At 35.9% G+C, this 19,988-nt stretch overlaps 1 protein-coding gene across 2 annotated transcripts in view; it reads left to right on the top strand.

Moving 5' to 3' along the window:
- LOC143257132 (carcinine transporter-like) overlaps positions 1-15,653 on the top strand; it is a 28,086-nt gene extending 12,433 nt beyond the window's left edge. The window contains exons 5-11 of one of the 2 annotated variants that reach the window (XM_076515411.1): positions 538-706; positions 1,927-2,053; positions 3,324-3,427; positions 5,363-5,577; positions 10,321-10,502; positions 13,269-13,432; positions 15,459-15,653. In XM_076515411.1, coding sequence (XP_076371526.1) covers positions 538-706; positions 1,927-2,053; positions 3,324-3,427; positions 5,363-5,577; positions 10,321-10,502; positions 13,269-13,432; positions 15,459-15,513 — 1,016 coding nt within the window. In that variant the 3' untranslated portion in view covers positions 15,514-15,653. The remainder of the gene's footprint in view (positions 1-537; positions 707-1,926; positions 2,054-3,323; positions 3,428-5,362; positions 5,578-10,320; positions 10,503-13,268; positions 13,433-15,458) is intronic. The other variant, XM_076515412.1, reaches the window with a different exon arrangement.
- The last annotated feature ends 4,335 nt before the right edge of the window (positions 15,654-19,988 follow it).

Raw genomic sequence — 19,988 nt, 5'->3', positions numbered from 1 at the left:
TAGACATAGTATATATGAGCTACTGTGTAGCTTTGCGCTTCGAAACACTTTTAACTGTATTTGATAAAAGAACACACTAGCTTCAACCATTAAACAGCGGAAATGTTGAAGGTAGCAGCATCAATTAATGATAATCGCTGTTTAAGGGTTAAGAAATAGTTGAGTAAGCCTTTTTAAACTCCACTTTTAGATCTCAGATAGTTTTATATGGAGGAAGTACCAAATAAAAAGTACTGAAGTAAAGACGGTTTCTCTCATTTTGTAGTAACGTTTAGTAAACTTTCATAACGGAAACTACGATTCTTAAGATCCACACCAGTATAAAAATGATACACGTATTTAGTGTTTCTGTTAAACTCTGACATAAGTTAATATTTTTACGGGAAAAAATGTTTGGATGAAAAGATGACAAAGTAAAAGATGTTAAAATATCTTGACTCTTCGCTTACTCTATACTGTGTGACTGTCAGATATAAAAATCCTATATCTGTTGTTGTTTTGTAGCTCATTTAGTAAACATAATACGTTTATTTATTGTGGTTGAAGTCAGTGGTATAGAAAAGCGTACGAGAATCCTGGCTCTCCTATGCATTTCGTGGACATTAGGACTATGCATTTTGCCACTTTTGGCCTTTCTTTGCAGGAACTGGAGAATATTCGGACTTGTAACTACCTGTTCCTTAATTCCATTCTTTTTCTTCTGGAGGTAAGTTAAACTTGCCATTGTTATGGTGTGTTATGTTGTAGAGATATATCGTAATGCTATTAATTAAACACGTTTTCTTAGTGTCATTTGTCACGGCACTTATACACCACTGTGTCCTTTTTCTTGTGTTCCTCGATGGCACAGTCCCCCAGTGGCACAACGGTATATCCGTGGACTAACAACGCTAGAAACTTGGTTTTGATACCCACCATGGACAGATAACACAAACTCAATAATGTAACTTTATGCTTAAAACATAAATATGCTTTATGCTATAGTTCTCATATTGCCGTATTTTGTTCATAAAGACTAACAGTAGTTATGGTGATATGGCAGTTGCCATAGCAATCACATTATTGTGGCTTTTTATTGTGAAATATCACTTATGATGATAACCATATTTTCATAATTCGTTGTTTTAGTTCTCTTTAGGACAAATGATTGTCAAGGTAACCACGATATGGTATACTTTTATTGCTTTGATGTTAGGCTTAAAATGTCAGGATCAGACATTTAAATAATAAGTAAACTTTTGCTTTTTATATAGTAAAATATATTTCACAGAAAGTGTTTTTTTATTTTCATTTTATTATTATTTATTAAAGTATTAGTAAAATAGATACAAAACTTCTCACCCATGTCTTTTTATAGTAATGCAACAGACATCACGTCAGCTGATGAAACACGAGAATTGTTTGTTTTTTAATTTCGCACAAAGCTACTCGAGGGCTATTTGTGCTAACCGTCCCTAATTTAGCAGTGTAAGACTAGAGGGAAGGCAGCTAGTCATCACCACCCACCGCCAACTCTTGGGCTACTCTTTTACCAACGAATAGTGGGATTGACCGTAACATTATAACGCCCCCACGGCTGAAAGGGCGAGCATGTTTGGCGCGACGGGGATGCGAACCCGCGACCCTCAGATTACGAGTCGCACGCCTTAACACGCTCGGCCATGCCGAGCCCGATGAAATACGAGAATGCGTGAGATACGTTATATCTTAGTAGTTGCAAACCCTCTAACACAAGCTTAAGTAATTTAAAAAATATATACGTTTCAAATTATTTGATTTGTATACAACGTTTGGATATTATTTCACAGAGTATAGGAAGGAACATACCAGTAGGATGTCTTTCATGTCTTTGGTATTTTTACACTTATTTTGATATTAGCTTATCAATATAGGCTTTTTCTTTTTTAAACAATCGCTGTTCTACAGAATCTTACCAGAGTCTCCTCGCTGGTTGATATCCGTTGGACGTTATAACGAAGCAGTGGTCATTCTAAAGGAAATTGCAGCGACTAATGGCAATTCTGAGCCTAATGACCTAGTCGCGAGACTTATGGTGAGTTACCTCATGCGGACATTTTTATCTTAGTAGTAAAAATGTAGAGAAACGTTCGATAAAAAACACAAAACTATCAAAGTCAGATAGTTCACAATTAACTCCTCGATACATTTGTCTGAGTCCGTAATATTATTGCGGCACTATTCGTAGTTCTTAGGTTATCGGTGCAATGGACAATGGACAGTGCTTCAAAAACTTATTGATATAGCTCGGACTTATGAAGTTTGTTTCTTTCTGACTGGTTGCTGCTAATCACGCCCTTCTCAGTGGCTCAGCGGATTGTTTACAGATTTACAACACCAGAAACCGGATTTCGCTACCCGTGGTGGCGAAAACACACATAGGCTATTGTGTATTATTGGGCTTAACTGCAAACAAACATGCTAATCACAGTATTTTCTCCTGAATGACATAGTGAGTATGTGGACAATGGACTGCCCGATTCTATGTTCACTTTTCACAGACTTTTCCACGAATCCACAACTTTCTTATAAGGTCCTATGTATACTATAATGAATTGTTTACATTTTCGTCGTAACACTAACACTGAACCTATTCATGGTGTTTAACACGGAATTTATAACTGAATTTAAAAAGATAATCAAAATGGAAAATAGTCATCACTTGAAGATTAAACGAAGGTACAGTCTTGTCAGGGTGAATAATACAAGCAAAATGTGTCGAAACAGCTGCGTTACTGTCAAAACATGCGCATGACTAACGACAGATCGAGTTTTGAAAGTTTAATCTTTCTCAGTATATTTTATATTTCTGCGATTTCGAAACTTTAGTAAATATTCCTTTTTACAAGCCTCATAATAGCAATGGAGGCTTAACATTACTATGATTTACCAACGACATAACGGCTCGTAGAATGGTTCTCTGTTTTTTGGTTTTTTCAAGTACAAACTTTTAGCTCATAGCTATATCTTTTGACCAAATTGAGATCTACTTACTGCTGCGACCATTTAGGATTCCCACTTGTTGTTTTCTCTATTCGTACATAAACTATTCTTAAAACAATAGTGCTAAATATCTTTAATGTTATGTTATTATGAAATAATCTTCAGAATAATAATTATTGTTTGTTTTTTTCTCAACTAGCTCTTTTGTTTACACTTCGTAATTGTTTTGAACGAATATGCAAGTTGCCAATGGCAAAGCGAACACTGCAGCAATGGTATAAATTAACTTTGGAAACTTAGTGTACCCATATTTATATTGTTTCGGTGTCATTAATGCATATTCATACTATGTTAATTTCCAGGAACTAGAAAAAACTATGAAAGAAGAAGAAAAAGCACAACGTACAGCAGTCTTGTTAAAATACCCAAGACTGAGAAAACATTTCTTGATTATTACTCTCGCGTGGTAAGTAAATGCCCTTAATTTTATACTCCAAGAAAGAAGAAAACTGAAGTTATTGCATATTTGTGTTATACTGTTTAAATATAGTAGAAAAAGAAAATTAATGAAGTGCTGTTGACGGTATTCTGTGGTATGTTACATTTTTATATTGTCGTAACTATCGTGAAAAGTAAGGGTGAAAACGAGGACTTCACTACATACTACGTAACTATCGTGAAAGGTAAGAATGAGGTCTTGAATACAAACTGTCGTAACTATCGTGAAAGGTAAGAGTGAGAACGAGGTCCTCACTATATACTGTCGTAACAATTGTGAAAGGTAAGAGTAAAAATGAGGACTTCACTGCATACTATGTAATTATCGTGAAATGTAAGAGTGAGAATGGAGTCCTCACTATATACACTCGTAACTATTGTGAAAGGTAAGATTGAGAATGGAGTCCTTACTATATACTGTCGTAACTATTGTGAAAGGTAAAAGTAAGAACGAGGTCTTCATGTATGTTGTCGTAAACTAAATGGCTAACACATAAAATACTGATGCACTGTATTAATTATTCAGTTTATTTTGTGTTATGGTGTTCTGTGGCGCTCCTTGTTGTTTGTGACCTTTGTGTATCGTTCATATGTCTCCGTGATTATTTCCAAGTATTTCTGTGAATACTGGGTTCTAATGTCACTTCAAACGTGAAAATTTTTCCCATGAAATAATTATAGAAGAGAAAATATTTGAAATTCATGGAATAAAGAAAGGTTTAGGGATCAGTGATTTAAACCACAAAGGCTAGACTTGTGAGATGGAAACCTTTCGCTAAACACGCTCGCTGCTTTAACCATGGGGCGTGATAATGTGACAATAATTCCACTTTTTGTTGGTATAGAATAATCGAATAGTTGATGGTAAGGAATGTTGACAAGTTGCCTTCTCTCTTATATATCATATAATTTCAAATTAGGGACGGCTAGTGCAGATAGCCCCTAAGTAGCTGAATGCAAAATTTAACATGATACCAACAAAATTACTTTTGTTGGTTTCGTGTTAAATTTTGATATATTTATTCATGTTTTTGCTTGTAAAAGAGAACAAACGTTTCGTTCATGATCGATTTAGTTGTCTTATAACGTTTAGTAGAAATCGTATATTTCTTATATACATATAAAACAAACACTTATTACGTATGACAGTCTTGTCAAACATATAGGTACATACTTATTCCTCAAAATACCTAATATTCGTCTTAATTAAATATTATATAATTATTCTAAGGCTTTTCTCGTAGCTGTGTTAAGTAAGACAACTCGAAGTCAATTTACGCGGTTTTATATTTAATGAGTTCATCACGAGAAAACTAAAATATACAAAATAACTTCTTTTATTTTAAATAATAAAAGCCACTTACATAAAGTACATTTAAATCGGTCCTTATTATAATGCCTCCAAGTGATCCAGCAGCAAGTGTTAAAGATTATAACACTAGAAATCTGATCATAACGTTCGCCATAGTTTCGTGCATATGGATTGTATATATATATATATATATATATACACACATACACGACAAACATCAGAATCCCAATAAAAATATCAGCTTGTATAACGAAAGTTTGTAGCCTGTTTTCAACAGTCGGAAAACTTTCGATTCGTACTGTGTGTATGAGTGACCTTTGAAAAAATGAATTTTTTTCCACGTAAGCGAAAAAAAAACAACAACTAAGGGGCATCACCCTATACAAATCTTGGAGATAGAGAATGGAGAGGGGAGCTAATGCCTGACAGGACTTTTAGTTGCTATACGCTACGTGTCGTTGAATATTCAAAAACTTGCTCCATTTGAAATATATAAATGTCCCCTTAGGATTACTACATGCAACAATCACATGCAATATAGCGTTGAATTACATAAGCTAACGGTATCTGTTTAAATTATGTATCTTACAGGATTGCTAGTTCCGTAACCTATTATGCTCTACAGCTAAATGTGACCAACCTCTACGGAAACGAATTCCTCAACTTCTTTCTTCTGGGGCTTGTTGAACTGCCGACATATTTTATTTGTTGGTACCTCATGGAGAAAATAGGGCGACGGCTAACAAACGTAAGCCTGTTTATGTTGGCTGCTGTCAGTAGTTTTCTCCCCGTGGCGTTTCCTTCAGGTGAGTATCTGTTCCCTTTTACTTCAGTGACAAAGGTAAACCAAAACTACTTCAACAATTTCCTAATGGCCCGGCATTACTGTTCGACTCGTAATCTGAGGGTCGCGAGCGAGAATCCCCGTCACACCAAACAAAAAAAACAACAAAAAACGATTTCCTAATTTAAAATAACATAATGATAATAGCTTCAGGTTGTGGCTGTATTTATTGTCTGTAGATAGACGTACCACTGTGAGTTAGTGTGTCTGGTCTCACGTTATCGATGGAAGATGTGTATACTTTGTAAAGTAATGCACTCAGCGATGTTTGTTTCTTTATTTGTAACCCGAGAGTTCTTAGTTCACGGCCTGTACTTCGCTCTTTAAAGTTGTGGGTGCTCTGTAAGAGTGACCATTAAATCTCATTATTCGGTCAGATAAAGAATAACCCAAGAACTGGAAATGGGTGGTACTGTTAGCTAGGTGATTTCCCTTCAGTCTAGGCTTGAAAATTCTAATTTTTTCTCATTATTTATTGCTCTCCATTAACTCAGCGGTATGTCTGCAAACTTACAGCGCTAAAACCTGTGCAGAGCATGGATAGCCCATTATGTACCTTTGTGCTTAATTTCAAACAAACAAACAATATTTCTTGCCATTTAGTATCTATACCATGAAAATAGAACTCTAACCACCCGACGTAATATGAGGATCACGGGTTCGAATCATCGGCTCACCAAATATGTTCGCCCTTTCAGCAGTGAGTACATTATAATGTTAGTAAAAGAGTACCCTAAGCGTTGGCGGTGGATAATAATGGCTAGCTGCTTAGCCCTCACGTAGTTGTGTTGCACAAAATTCAAATCAAACTAAACGAAACATTCAGTTATTATTATGCCAAAAATATAAAACAGTAAAAACACGTATGTACGAAATAAAAAACCCAAACACACACAAATAATAAAACACTAGAATTACCAACACCACAGCCACAGGAAAATATCACACACACCACTGTAGAAAAGAAAAAAAAAACTACTATACAAGAAAGATCCTACGTCACAGCAACGAAAAATACTATATATAGAAAAGAAGAATCAACGCAGAGAAACCCAAAACAATAATAGAAAATCCAAACACAAAACACACGCAAATTCTGACAAAATCGAAAATACACTAATGGATACCATAACAAAAACAGTTACACAAAACCCAACAACTCAAACAATTTTATAGAGATACAAATTAAAATAATAATGAAAAACTTTCAAAAATACACACCATAAATTATCACATTCATCATGAGTACTCCTCAAAATAAATATATTCACAATAGCACAGATCAATATCCAGGGTGCAATTGCTTTCAAGAAACACGAGACTGAAGATATAACGAAAACTATAAAGCCAGATATCTTTGTAATAAGCAAAACCTGCTCATACGAAATTCATAGATTTAAAATCAAAGTCTGCTCTATAATAAGGTAGGAAAAACAAAGATGACATCAACAGAAGCATGTTGATGCTATACACATCAGGACTAATAGTAGAAGTACAAATTACTTCCTCAAACGAATGAATATTACAGTCGCAGACATATAGTGTTCACCAAACAAAGAACCATATATTAATCTTCTGAACTCTATGTATAATCATAATATTACCATACTAATTACCGGATATCTTAATAGTAAGTACATTACATTTAACTGTAAAAATACAAATACAAACGGTAAAATATTATATAAATATCTAACAGAAACTAATATGGTCCTATTCAATGATGCACCAGCGAAATACCGGACCTATGCTTGTACTCGTAAAATATGTTTTGAAAACGCATAAATTTATTAGTAGATCACGACATTGATAGTGACCACCCACCGGTTTGGTGTATCTTCAATCTCGCCCCCACTTAAACGAGACAAAAAAAAATCAACTACAAAAAGCAAATTGGACAGAATACCAAAAAATCATTTATCAGATTTTACCGACAGAAACAGTGAACTATGCGCGGATATTACCGGTATAGATGCATATTGTCATACAGTGCCACATAAAGAAATAATAGAAATGATAAAAGAAAGAATTAAACTAAGAAGGCTATTCATATAGAATCGAAATCCGTCACTAAAAACACAAATAGATGCAGTAAGAAATAAACTAAGAAATAAGACAACTAAAACAAGACAGTTGGGATACCTTCTGTTCACAACTAAACCAGAAACCGATCCACAACAATTCTGGACACACCTAAAACGATTTACCAATACCAGAAACTCAAACAAAGAATATCCACAATAAACACATGACTAAACAGCATACACTAACCTTGAAAAGACACAGGCATTCAAAGAACACTTATAAAATACGTATAATATTCACCACCAACCAGACATGAACACATACTTCTATAATAAAGCTAATAACTTCATAGATCAGAACGAAACAATGTACAAACCTACATTTCCAGTAAACACAACGAACACATCAATAAAGCCCGATGGAACAGCAACTCTGGATATCAGCTCACAAAAAAATACAACAGAAATGGAAGTCACATAAGCCACAAGAAACACATAGGCCCAGCATGGCCAAGCGCGTTAAGGCGTGCGACTCGTAATCTGAGGGTCGCGGGTTCGCATCCACGTCGCGCCAAACATGCTCGCCCTTTCAGCCGTGGGGGCGTTATAATGTTACGGTCAATCCCACTATTCGTTGGTAAAAGAGTAGCCCAAGAGTTGGCGGTGGGTGGTGATGACTAGCTACCTTCCCTCTAATCTTACACTGCTAAATTAGGGACGGCTAGCACAGATAGTCCTCGAGTAGCTTTGTGCGAAATTCCAAAACAAACAAACAAGAAACACAAAAAATAAGACACCAGGAGAAGACGGCATACAAGCCATTCTCCTAACAAAAGGTACTCAGATATTATATGATCATCTAACAGCATTATTCAACTTATCACCCACCGCTGGATATATCCCAGTTTGTTGGAAGCAATCAATAGTGTTAATGTTCTGTAAAGAAAGAAAGCCAGCAAATAAACCAAACAATTACTGCTCAATCAGCCTACTTGTTGTATAGGAAAAATTCTAGAAAGAATAATTAGCAATAGACTACCAAATTACTTAGAAATTACCAGAAATCCAAAACTGAGTCAGAAAACTGAGTCAGATAACAGACCACCTTGTAAGATTAACCGAAAAAATAATAGATAATTTTAACAGGAACGAATGCACATCATCAATATTCATACACGAATACGCTAATCTAGAAACATCCGATAGACTCTTGCATAATTCTTTAAATTATTTCCACAAATACTGACATACAAAAGATTTATTATGTGGCTTCGATACATACTAGATACATGATGAAAATAGACCCAAGTTCCTCTCTCCCATGAATATATATTTTAGAACTAAGTACCGGTAAAGATAACCACAGAAATAAAGAATAACAGACTACTAGACTACTATATATATACTCGTACATACATATACATAGTCTTTACCCACATTAATGTGGAACCTAATTAATTAACATTATAAGAATATTAATGTAAATGTTTCTTGATCAGGCCTACCTAATGAAACTGCAAATAATTGTGGAACTTTTAAAAGAGAAATGACATATTTGCACAAAATGTGCCCTTCGACAATGCATGGACACTGCCCTGAAAGGGGCCGGGGTAAATGCGGGTTACTCTAGCCCTCGTGTAGTGGGTACAATAACATTTAAGAGAAGTGTTCACTAAAGTTAAGGAAGAGGTCGAATGAGCCTGATCCTTCAGGGTATAATCACTACACAAACACCAACAAGGAGACGAGAGCGAGTCATTTGTAGGATGAAGAGCTCAAGATTGTACCTGACCCTCCCAGGTCCACCCATAGGGCCCTAATACCGAGAATTAGAAACAGCGATTTGTTAGTACGGTCAGTTTCAGTATCGAGACGTTCAGTTGTTAGTTCAACCACAGGAAAGTTGATGAACAGTAGTGCAAAACAATTTTGCTTTTATTTTTAAATTGGCCCAGCATGGCCAGGTGGGTTAAGGCGTGCGACTCATAATCTGAGGGTCGTAGGTTCGAATTCTCGTTATACCAAACATGCTCGCCCTTTCAGCCGTGGGGACGTTATAATGTGACGGTCAATCCCACTATTCGTTGGTAAAAGAGTAGCCCAAGAGTTGGCAGTGGGTGGTGATGACTAGCCGCCTTCCCTCTAGTCTTACACTGCTAAATTAGGGACGGCTAGCGCAGATAGTCCTCGAGTAGCTTTGCGCGATATTTAAAAAAAAAAAAAATTTTAAGATAAATTTAAAATCTATAAATTGTTCCTGTGATGAATTACTAAATGATCATACTGTTGGGCCTAATACAGAACAGTGATTTTTCTTCTAACGATATTATGAAGTAATAACCCTATTACCAAAAATTCTAGATAGTTCCAAAAATAAAAAAATATATTATTATACTTGAAATTTTAATTATCTTACAAAACACGGCATCTGTGAATATATCTGAGATTGTCTTTAGTTCCTGATGAAGAAAGGTTAAGAATCATTGTTTAATTCAGTCGTGCTGTCCTACCTCAACAGATATTATTTATACTAGCAGAAATTATGCTTTGTTTCTTTAATATTTATTAGCAGAAATTTGAATAATATAAACTGTAGCGTTTTTATATATTAAAAATATAATCATTATTGAAAAATATATTGTTACACTTTTGTTATTTATATATTTTCCTTTTTACCGTAGATATGGCTATAGGCACAACTATCGGTGCCTTGGTGGGAAAGTTTGGATGCTCAGCTGGCTATATGGTTATGTACCAACAGGCGACAGAACTTTATCCAACTCCTGTCAGAGCTCTGGGAATGGGAATAAGCGCCACCATGGCCAGCATATTTTTAATTGCCACACCTTACCTTATCTATCTGGTAATTCAATGCAGTAATTTTCTTTGTACTGACAGGAGTAAATAGTTTTAAATATCTGAATGGAACATTTAAGTGTTTCAGAATTAACCGTGAGACTCTACAGTGAAATATACAAGGACTTCAAAACCAACAACAACCGATGGATTTGTCCTTGAAACTCGTGTGGAATTTTTAAAATTTAAAATTTAAGTGTTGTATACAGCCATTTCAACTGAACACATTCATTAGTTCATTTACTTAACTAACCCTTAGCTGAGCTTCGTGACGTCATGAGCTATTTTCAACTTAGTTAAAATCATTGTTTTAAATCGATTTTTTTATCACTCGGCATGATTTGTAACTAAATATCAAAATAAAAAACAAATTACTTTCATGTGTCCTTTTAACTTGACCTTTATCATAAGAACTTCTGGATAACAATAATGAACATTTCAACCTCACCACATCTGCTTTTGATTACGCTGAGAGCAACTAGCACATTAATAAATATAGTAAAATATTGTACATTTCTTAATACGAGACTACTGGAACTTATCTTAAACCTTCCTACTCCCAGTGGCTCAACAGCAAGCTTGAGGGCTTATAACGCTAAAAATTAGGTTTCGATACTCGATGTAGGCATAGTGCAGATTGCCCATTGTGTACCTTTATGCTTAATAACAATCAAACAAATTTAAGCCCAAAGTGGCTCAGCAGTGAGCTTGAGGGCTTACATGCTACAAACCATGTTTCAATACCCATTGTGGGCAAAGCTTTGCGCTTGTACAGAAATAAACAAGTTTATGATAATTTATTTTCTTTAGTTAAAATATTCTTTAGTATTAATTTATAAGAATATATACTGAGAGACATTAAAAACGCAACAACGTACATACAGTTAAACAATTTTAATACGCTAGGTTAAACATAAGTTTTGAATGTGCATATGAAATCATCATGTCTTTGCACTACACAATATTCAAATTTGATTAGAAACTGCACACAAACAGTTTAATCGAGATTTCAATGTCCAGAACACTAATAACGTGTATGTCCTCCTTTCGCCGCCAAAAAGCCTGGATCCTACGTGGCATAGATGTCACCAAATTGTTAATCTGCCTTTGGGGGATGATGTTCCCGATGACTGATGCACTGATCCAGAATGTCCCAAGAGACGCTCAATGAGATTGATATCGGGCGCGAACGTGGAGTCCAAAACATTCACATTGTTCTCATTTAAACAATTTGTACACATTCCTTGCCGTGTGCGGACGTGCATGAAGGTGCACCACAAAATGTGCCGCGACCCTGGCTGGTGTCTTCCCTGTCATTACCATCCCGACTGCGAACCTGGCTGGTGTCTTCCCTGTCATTAACATCCCGACTGCGACCCTGGCTGGTGTCTTCCCTGTCATTACCATCCCGACCGCAACCTTGGCTGGTGTCTTCCCTGTCATTAACATCCCGACCGCAACCTTGGCTGATGTCTTCCCTGTCATTAACATCCCGACCGCAACCTTGGCTGATGTCTTCCCTGTCATTAACATCCCGACCGCCTGATCTCTACTTTCTTGCATCAGCCGTGACATCTTTCTTTGTGGTGAAATTAAACTTTAAAAACCAGGCATTTTATAGGTTGAAGGAACAGTATGTACTGCACAACAAAAGTTTTTTCCGTGCTCTCACATTGTGTACAACAGCAAGGGACGGGTCAGTTTTGACTGGTTTAAATACTGGTAAAAATGATCTGAACTACTGAATTGTTTTCAGAAAATACTCATAATTAAAACCCAGGCGTGTTTGCACCGTTATTACTCAACCTGTATGAAATAACTCGTTTTATAACTTGTTACGTTTTTAATGACGCTCAGTATATTTGTTAGGTCGAAAAATAATATTTTTCGTATAGTTGTCAAAAATGTTGAATATTTTCAAGTTTTAAAGAATTTAGTCATATTTGCTATAGTACCATTTTTTTCCAAAATAAAACTATTAATTGAATTTTACGTAACTGATTGAACATGCATTCTGTCCAAACCAGCTACAGCAACTGTGAATCAATGTTAACTTTCAAATTGGTGTGTATTTTAACAGTTCTTAGCTCTTAGAAAGTATTCTGCACATGTACACTGCTACATTTCCTAATATTATACAAAACATAAGTATCCTACAGTTTAAAGGTAAAAGGGCAAATCTAATTCCTCATAGTTAACATAAGTGTCCTCAGGAATGGGCCCCTAAAAATGAGAAAAATAATTATTTCTTTATTCATTCAACATATCGATATGATTTTTTTATTATTCATTTCACAATTTCACACTACTTTACACCTCTCACCTGGAATGTCCACATCATAGTATATAAAAAACGTTATTAATCCAGTCCCTGATGAAGAAATGGGACTAAAGAAACAAATACTGTACCTTCTTTTGTCTCAAACAAATGGTGTTGTAGCTAAAAAACGTCACCCACAAGAATCCTAAAACATTTTAAGAAAATACTGACTTCCAATCTAAAATATAGTAAACTTGACGTTACAATGTTGCAGTATTTGTAAATTCTATAAGGCTTAGTTAATTAACTTCTTTGTTAAATTATCTCCTTCAAGAAATGGGGCTAATACCTCGGGTAGGGGTGGGAGGTAGAAAGATCACGTGGCTAATAAGTAAAATCTACTAAGAACCGAATACAGAGGGAAAAATTCATCACTTGTATGAAACAGAGTATTAAAGAAATACAAAGTAAATAAATGTAAAGTACAACAACTATGTTTATTATTGTCACTAGGGTACATACAACCAACACATTCCCTACGTTATTATCGGTGGGATTTGCCTCGCAACTTCGTTTACTGGCTTTTTTCTTCCTGAAACCCTTCACGCTAAATTGCCACAAACCCTAGAAGATGGCGAAGAATATGGTAACAATCAGAAATACTGCTCTTGCTTTAGGTATGTAATTAACTTTACTTGTTTTGTTTAGTTATTTTCTTTAATTCACTGTTCACTCCTTTATCTTCTTAAACTCTGTTTCTATGTCACGTACATAGATTGTTTTATCGCTAAACTTTATTTCCATTTATAATATTTGATTAACATTTGATAGCATGTCTGATCCATACGTTTAATACAAAGATTATTTTCAGCACTTCATGAGTGTTGGGCAAGTCATTTACAATGATTTGATTAACATGCACACACATACACAGCCCGTTGAGGGCTTACAAAAGATTGGCCATATATTAAAGTATTTTATTACTGCCCATGCTGAAAGGGAAATTCCAGCAAAAGACGGATTGTTCATCATTGTATTCAAGGCAAGTAACCAATATCAGTTTATATTTATCTTTGTACTACGTATAAGCTTACCACAAATGCAACATATTATTCACACATTTTTTTTTATTATTTATATATAAAACAGTGAAGGTCTTCCACTAAGTGTAACTATTATCGAATCCATAATATTCGAACAACGTATAATAAATAGTAGTACAACTAGTAGTGTCAGGTATTTGACCTCAAAATACGGATCAACTAACACGAATACAAACTAGACATTTCAGGAACGAACCAATATCTAATTATAGCCAGGTGGGTTAAAGCGATCGACTCGTAATATGAGGGTCGCGAGCGAGAATCCCCGTCACACCAAACATACTCACCCTTTCAGCCGTGGGGACGTTATAATGTTACTATTAATCCCACTATTCATTGGTAAAATAGTAGCCCAAGAGTTGACGGTGGGATGACTAGCTGCCTTCCCTCTAGTCTTACACTGCTAAATTAGAGACGGCTAGCGCAGATAGCTCTCGTGTAGCTTTGAGCGAAATTCCAAAAACAAACAAACAATATATAATTTTGATGTAGGGGCAATGCTGCAAGAGCATAAGGTGAGTTACCTCAAAATTCACATTTAGAAATAATGCGTAAAAATTTCATCTTCTACCGAGGTTTAAAGTAAAAATTCGACAAATAATGTTATTAATACATTTTTTTCCCTACTGGTGCACAAATACTTGGTGAGAAAATATTTATAGGTCCCTCTTAACACTTATTCGGGGAGAATGGCCAGAGACTCCTGTATATAAAGGAAATTTGTTGTTAAGCGCAAAAGTGCACAATGGGATATCTGTGCTGTGACCAAAACGGTTTTTGAAACCCTGTTTTTAGTGTTATAAACCTTCAGACCTGCAGCTGAGCAACTGGGGACTAACATTAATTGAAACTTATGAAGAAAATCTTACACTAGTCGGCCTTCCTTGTCTGGGTTTCGATAATCGTGGTGGGTATAGCATACATAGTCTGTTGTGTATCTTTGCGCTTAGCAACAAACAAACAAAAATTTGCTTTTTCATGTAAACATTACAATTTGCCAGACCCTTTCCTGTACCAAACCATAAATGTAATATCAGCTGTTTCGTATTATTATTGTTGTATTCACGTAACGTACTTAGTATTCAATGTAGTCGTGTCGCTTGACCGCCAATGTCTGATATACAGTAGTCACGCGGAGATCCGGTGTAGCCAACAACGGGCGTGCAGTACCACCATATACTTTTTAAGTGACAACGTCCAACAACAATCAAATTACTAGCAAAACGCGGTACGATAAAACAGACGAAACAAACAGTAGAGTGTAAAAAGGAATTGTACTAAACCAGCGTTCCAGAATAGGGGGGTTAATTACAAAGGTGTCAATTATCCTCCATTTACTTGTGCAAAATGGTTATTCTACAAATAATACTGTTTCTCCTATTTACAATGTAAGTTTTAAAATACGATCAGGTATTGATATTTTTTTACTGGGGTGGGGTGGATCTTGGTTGAGTAGCTAAATAACTAGTAATGTGCATTTACAAGAACGGAAGGTATAGTTGGATTGAAGTGAATTATATTTATTTCAAGATTCCTGCTCAGAGTATATACTTTTCGTCAGTTGGAGTGATTTATCTTTTCTTTTTTTTTTATCCTTCAGGTACAGAGCAACATCGGATGAGAAAATCGTCTCTGTGGTTTCAAAGGAGATTTGAAACCCTTGTCAATCCTTTAACTATGATTATGGGTTCAATGAAGAAAAATTAATAAATCTCATTTGCTCATTTTCAAATCAGAATTATGTATGCGGAATGTAACAAACATCACTGTTAATAAATTTTCAACTGAAAAAAGATATGAGAGCAAATAGAGCATCCTATAAAATATTTTCAGAAAATAAACACATTTTATGAAACAGATTTCCATTTTAAATATTTCCAATAAAGAACAGTCTTTTTACCTATATAAAACATGTTTATTGATATAGGAAATAAGTACATGTAACAGAAGCAAACAACTTTCAAGAACCGACCAATCTATTAAAATACGTGACCATCTTTTGCAACGCAAAGAACTCAACATAACAATGGCATTAATGTTAAAAATAAAACAATGAAACATAAATGTGAGTTTAAATTCACATATAAGATATTTAATATTTTCTTGGTTAATTATTTTGTTAGTCACAGCTTAGGCTAATAAAATACAATAGACTTTTTCACTGTAGAGAGTCGAACGCCGTGTTGTAGCATTTAGTTCATAACTTAACTGCTGACCAACTTGGGAAGAGGATACCAAGATTCAAACAAACAAAATACTGACAGTTGTTTCGGTTTAAATTCTCCATCCCAGAGGAAATAGAGATAACAGGGGCGCTCAGAAAGATGACTTTCTCTTCGCCCCACTCTTGACTTGAGAGTTTGATCGAGCAGCCTGAAAAAAAAGAGAAAAAAAGAAAAGAAAAATTAAAAAATTGACTATTAAAAACAATCGTGCTGATACAAATGACATCGTGATAGTAAGCAAGCTAATATAAGTGAAAAACCGACCACGTGCATCCACAAAAATTATTAGCTCAGTAGGTAGAGCGGTGGACTATAGGTAGATAGCTGTAATTCATATCCGAGGGGCGCGGGTCCGAATCCCCGTCCCGCCAAACATGCTCGCGACTTGACTGGTCTTCTTCGCAGCTACGTTCCACCGACTTCAAGACGACCACCAAAAAACAGCCATTACACCATTATTGCATTTATTTTTGTTCAGCAGTACCAATTTACTGATAAAGTATCTCTTCTCACATTATGTATAACCAACGAACACGTGTGGGGCTGAAGAGAAACAACAGTTTCTGAGCGCCCCTGGTTTGCCTTTTGGGTTTTCCTCGAAGGATTTTAAAACCAAAACGGCCACCATGATAAATTAGATTAGATTAGTGCACTCAATCTGCGTGAATATCACAAAATCAACGGCCGATATATAACTTAGGGACATTCAGGGCGGCGTGGATCTATAAATCCAATGCCAAATTTTTGATGTGGAGGAAACAGGAGAACCCCGAGAAAACCCACTATCACTTCCCAGACCAATTTATTTGGGAAGTGCCTGAGCTGACCGCTGGATCGAGGAACTAGAGGTGAAATCTGGAATAGAGAATGAAGTTAGTATATATATATATATATATAATTTAAGTGTTAGAAACGTGATAAGGAGACTTGTAGATGCGCCATGAGCTTGGTGTGGCGGTTAATTTGGAAAACTGTTTCGTGAGAAAATTTCTTACTTTCGCATACCTGTAGTATTTAACTGCAAGTTTGCGGATCCTGGTGTTTATTTCAGGTAGTGCTTGCAGGGAGTCTAAATAAAGTTGGGGAGTATATTTAGGTAAGCGATAAGCTATTCTGATCACACTGTATTGTAGGGGTTCCAATTTGTTCAAGATTTTGTGTGACATCCGTACTCGATTAGTGACCTAATATATGCTTTATAAATGATTAAAAGTTATTTGCACATCAGAATCGCTGCGGTCTTCCAGAATAGTTTTCTCTGGCTTCGTCCTGCCCAGGCATAGTTCACCATCTTTCGGATCCCAACGTGTACACTCTCACTCCGCCCCGTCGACGTGGCGGCATGGACGGGCCGTTATTGCGCCCCGCTCTCGGACAAAGGCGGGGATCCCAACGAAGTCGGCAGCCAGGCCGACCTTCAACCGACTTCCCTTACCTACATTGTTCTGTTGACTAGAGGCTGTTCACCTTGGAGACCTGTTGCAGATATGGGTAGGGTCTGGCACGAAAATCACATTCTCTCCCTCAGATTTTCAAAGGCCGACAGGAGCGCTCCGGACACCGCAAGAACCGCAGTGATTTGCGGGTACAGCATCCCTATCTAAAATATAGTCTCCTTGTTGTTTTGATTTAAGAACAAGGCTACACAATGGGCTATCTGTGCTCTGCCCACCACGGGTATCGAAACCTGGATTTTAGCGTTGTAAGTCCGCACACCACTGGGGAGCGATTGTTTGGTGTGACAGGGATTCGAACCCGCGACAACACGAGCTTAGGTATTTATATATACCCAGAAGGATCAGGTGCATTTGACCTCTTCCTCCTTCCTTTGTTTATGTGTACTGTTTAGTTCGCTCTCTCTCTCTGTATTGGTATTTAGGTATTGATGTTTACCTACCCAGGAGGATCAGGTTTCCTTAACCTCTTCCTCCTTCCTTTAAATTTTGGTTTTACAACTGTCAAATGTATTTATATATGGTACACGAGGGCCAGAGTAACCCACACTTACTCAGACCCCTTTCAGGGCAATGTCCATGCATAATTTACACATACACTTGGTGCAAATAAATCATTTCTCTCATAGTTTCATAATTATTTGCACTTTCATTAGTTAGGTATTAACTATAAAACGTTTACATGAAAAACCCTTTCAGTGTTTTGTAATTAATCCTTAATATAATGTGGAGTCTAGTTTATAGGTGGCCTTTCATTTTTATTTTTTTATTTAGAAAATATATTCACTGGGAAAGGTGCTTAGGTCTATCCTCATCACGTAAACAGTTCGTTTACTAGTTCATTTTTCTCCAATTTTTGTCAAAATAGTTTATTGTACTATGTAGGAATCTGTCTGCTATTGTTTCCATGTGTGCATATTTATGCATGAATTCTGATGATGTTGTTCTAGGTACTTTATAAGCTGTTGTGAGTAGTGTATTTTGTATTGTTTGTTGTTTTGTTTGAAGTATAGTTTTTTGCTTACATTTATCTATGCAGGGGCTGCATTGTCAATGACGGGTCTAATGTATGTTCTATATATTTTTTATGATGTTGTCTGCCGTTGCTCCACTGTTTTTACCAGTTAGACTCCTAACATAGTTTGTTCTTCGCCAAATTTTTGTTCTTATATTATTAATGTGGTTTACCCACGTAAGTTTTGAGCCAAACGTAAGTCCTAAAAATTTTGCTGATGTACCAGTCTGAAGTAGTTCACCATTCATATAGATCTGTGGTTGTGTTTTTTTATGTTTAGTTAACTTAGTGAATACTACTAGTTGTGTTTATTTTGATTCTACATTTTTGACAATATTCACTTATTCTATTTAATTGTGATTGTATGTTTATGGCTACTATTGCTGGTGTTGGTGCACTTTTCCAGACTGTTACATCGTCTGCGAACTGTGATGAGTATCCATTATTTGGATCTTTGATAGGCATATTATTCACGTACGTGATGAATAGGATAGGGCTAACTACCCCTCCTTGAAGGACACCAGCTTCTGGAGTGAAACTCTCAGAGAAGGTCCCTTCAACATTTATTCTATATGATCTGTTTTACGGAAAGTTTGACAGCCAGCGAATATTTCCCCGCGTTAGCCCCATTTCTTGTATTCGGAACCGGAGACTGTTATGCCAAACAGTGTCGAAACCTTCTTACTGTCGAGAAAGCAAGCAACAGTGCATTCTCGTCTATTAAAACTATCTACAATTGTTTCGGTTAATCTGACTAAGTGGTCTGTTGTTTGTCTGAATTTTCTGAAACCATTTTGTCCTTCTGGTAATTTTGATGTTGTCTCCAGGAATGTGGAGAGTCTGTTACTGATTATTCTCTGTAGAATTTTGTCTACGCAGCTGGTCAGGCTGATTGGTCGGTAGCTATTTGGGTTATTGACTGGCTTTTCTTCTTTATGGAACATTAATACATTTGCATGCTTCCAAGAAACCGAGATATAACCAGAATATAATGATAGATTAAAAATTGCTGTAAGATGTTCAGATAATTTCGGAGTGGCTTTTTTAAGAAGAATGGTTTGTATACCATCTTCTCCTGGTGATTTATTTTTGGTATTTGTTATTGCTTCTATGAGTTCTTGTGCTGAATTTGTGTTTGTAAGCATTGTGTTTGTGTTGTTGGTTTGATATTTATTTAAGTCTACTGTGAAGTGCGATTTGAATAGTTCACTGTTATTCATTATAAAGTTATTTGCTGTATTATAAAAGTATGTGTTCATGTCTGGGTCTTTATGTGTTTTAAACGTGTTTTCAAGTTGTTGTTTGAATATTTCGACTTTTTGTTTATTTGTATATGCTGTGGTATTATTGTATTCTAGTGGTGGGTATTTTCTTCTTGTTGTATCTCCATTTGTTAGTCTTTTTAGGTGTGTCCAAAATTGTTTCGGATCTGTTTT

The sequence above is a fragment of the Tachypleus tridentatus genome, chromosome 7 (assembly GCF_004210375.1).
Source record: "Tachypleus tridentatus isolate NWPU-2018 chromosome 7, ASM421037v1, whole genome shotgun sequence".
Classification (NCBI taxonomy): Eukaryota; Metazoa; Arthropoda; class Merostomata; order Xiphosura; family Limulidae; genus Tachypleus; species Tachypleus tridentatus.
Note: the sequence above shows the minus strand (reverse complement) of the source record. Positions and strands in the feature narration are given on the sequence as shown.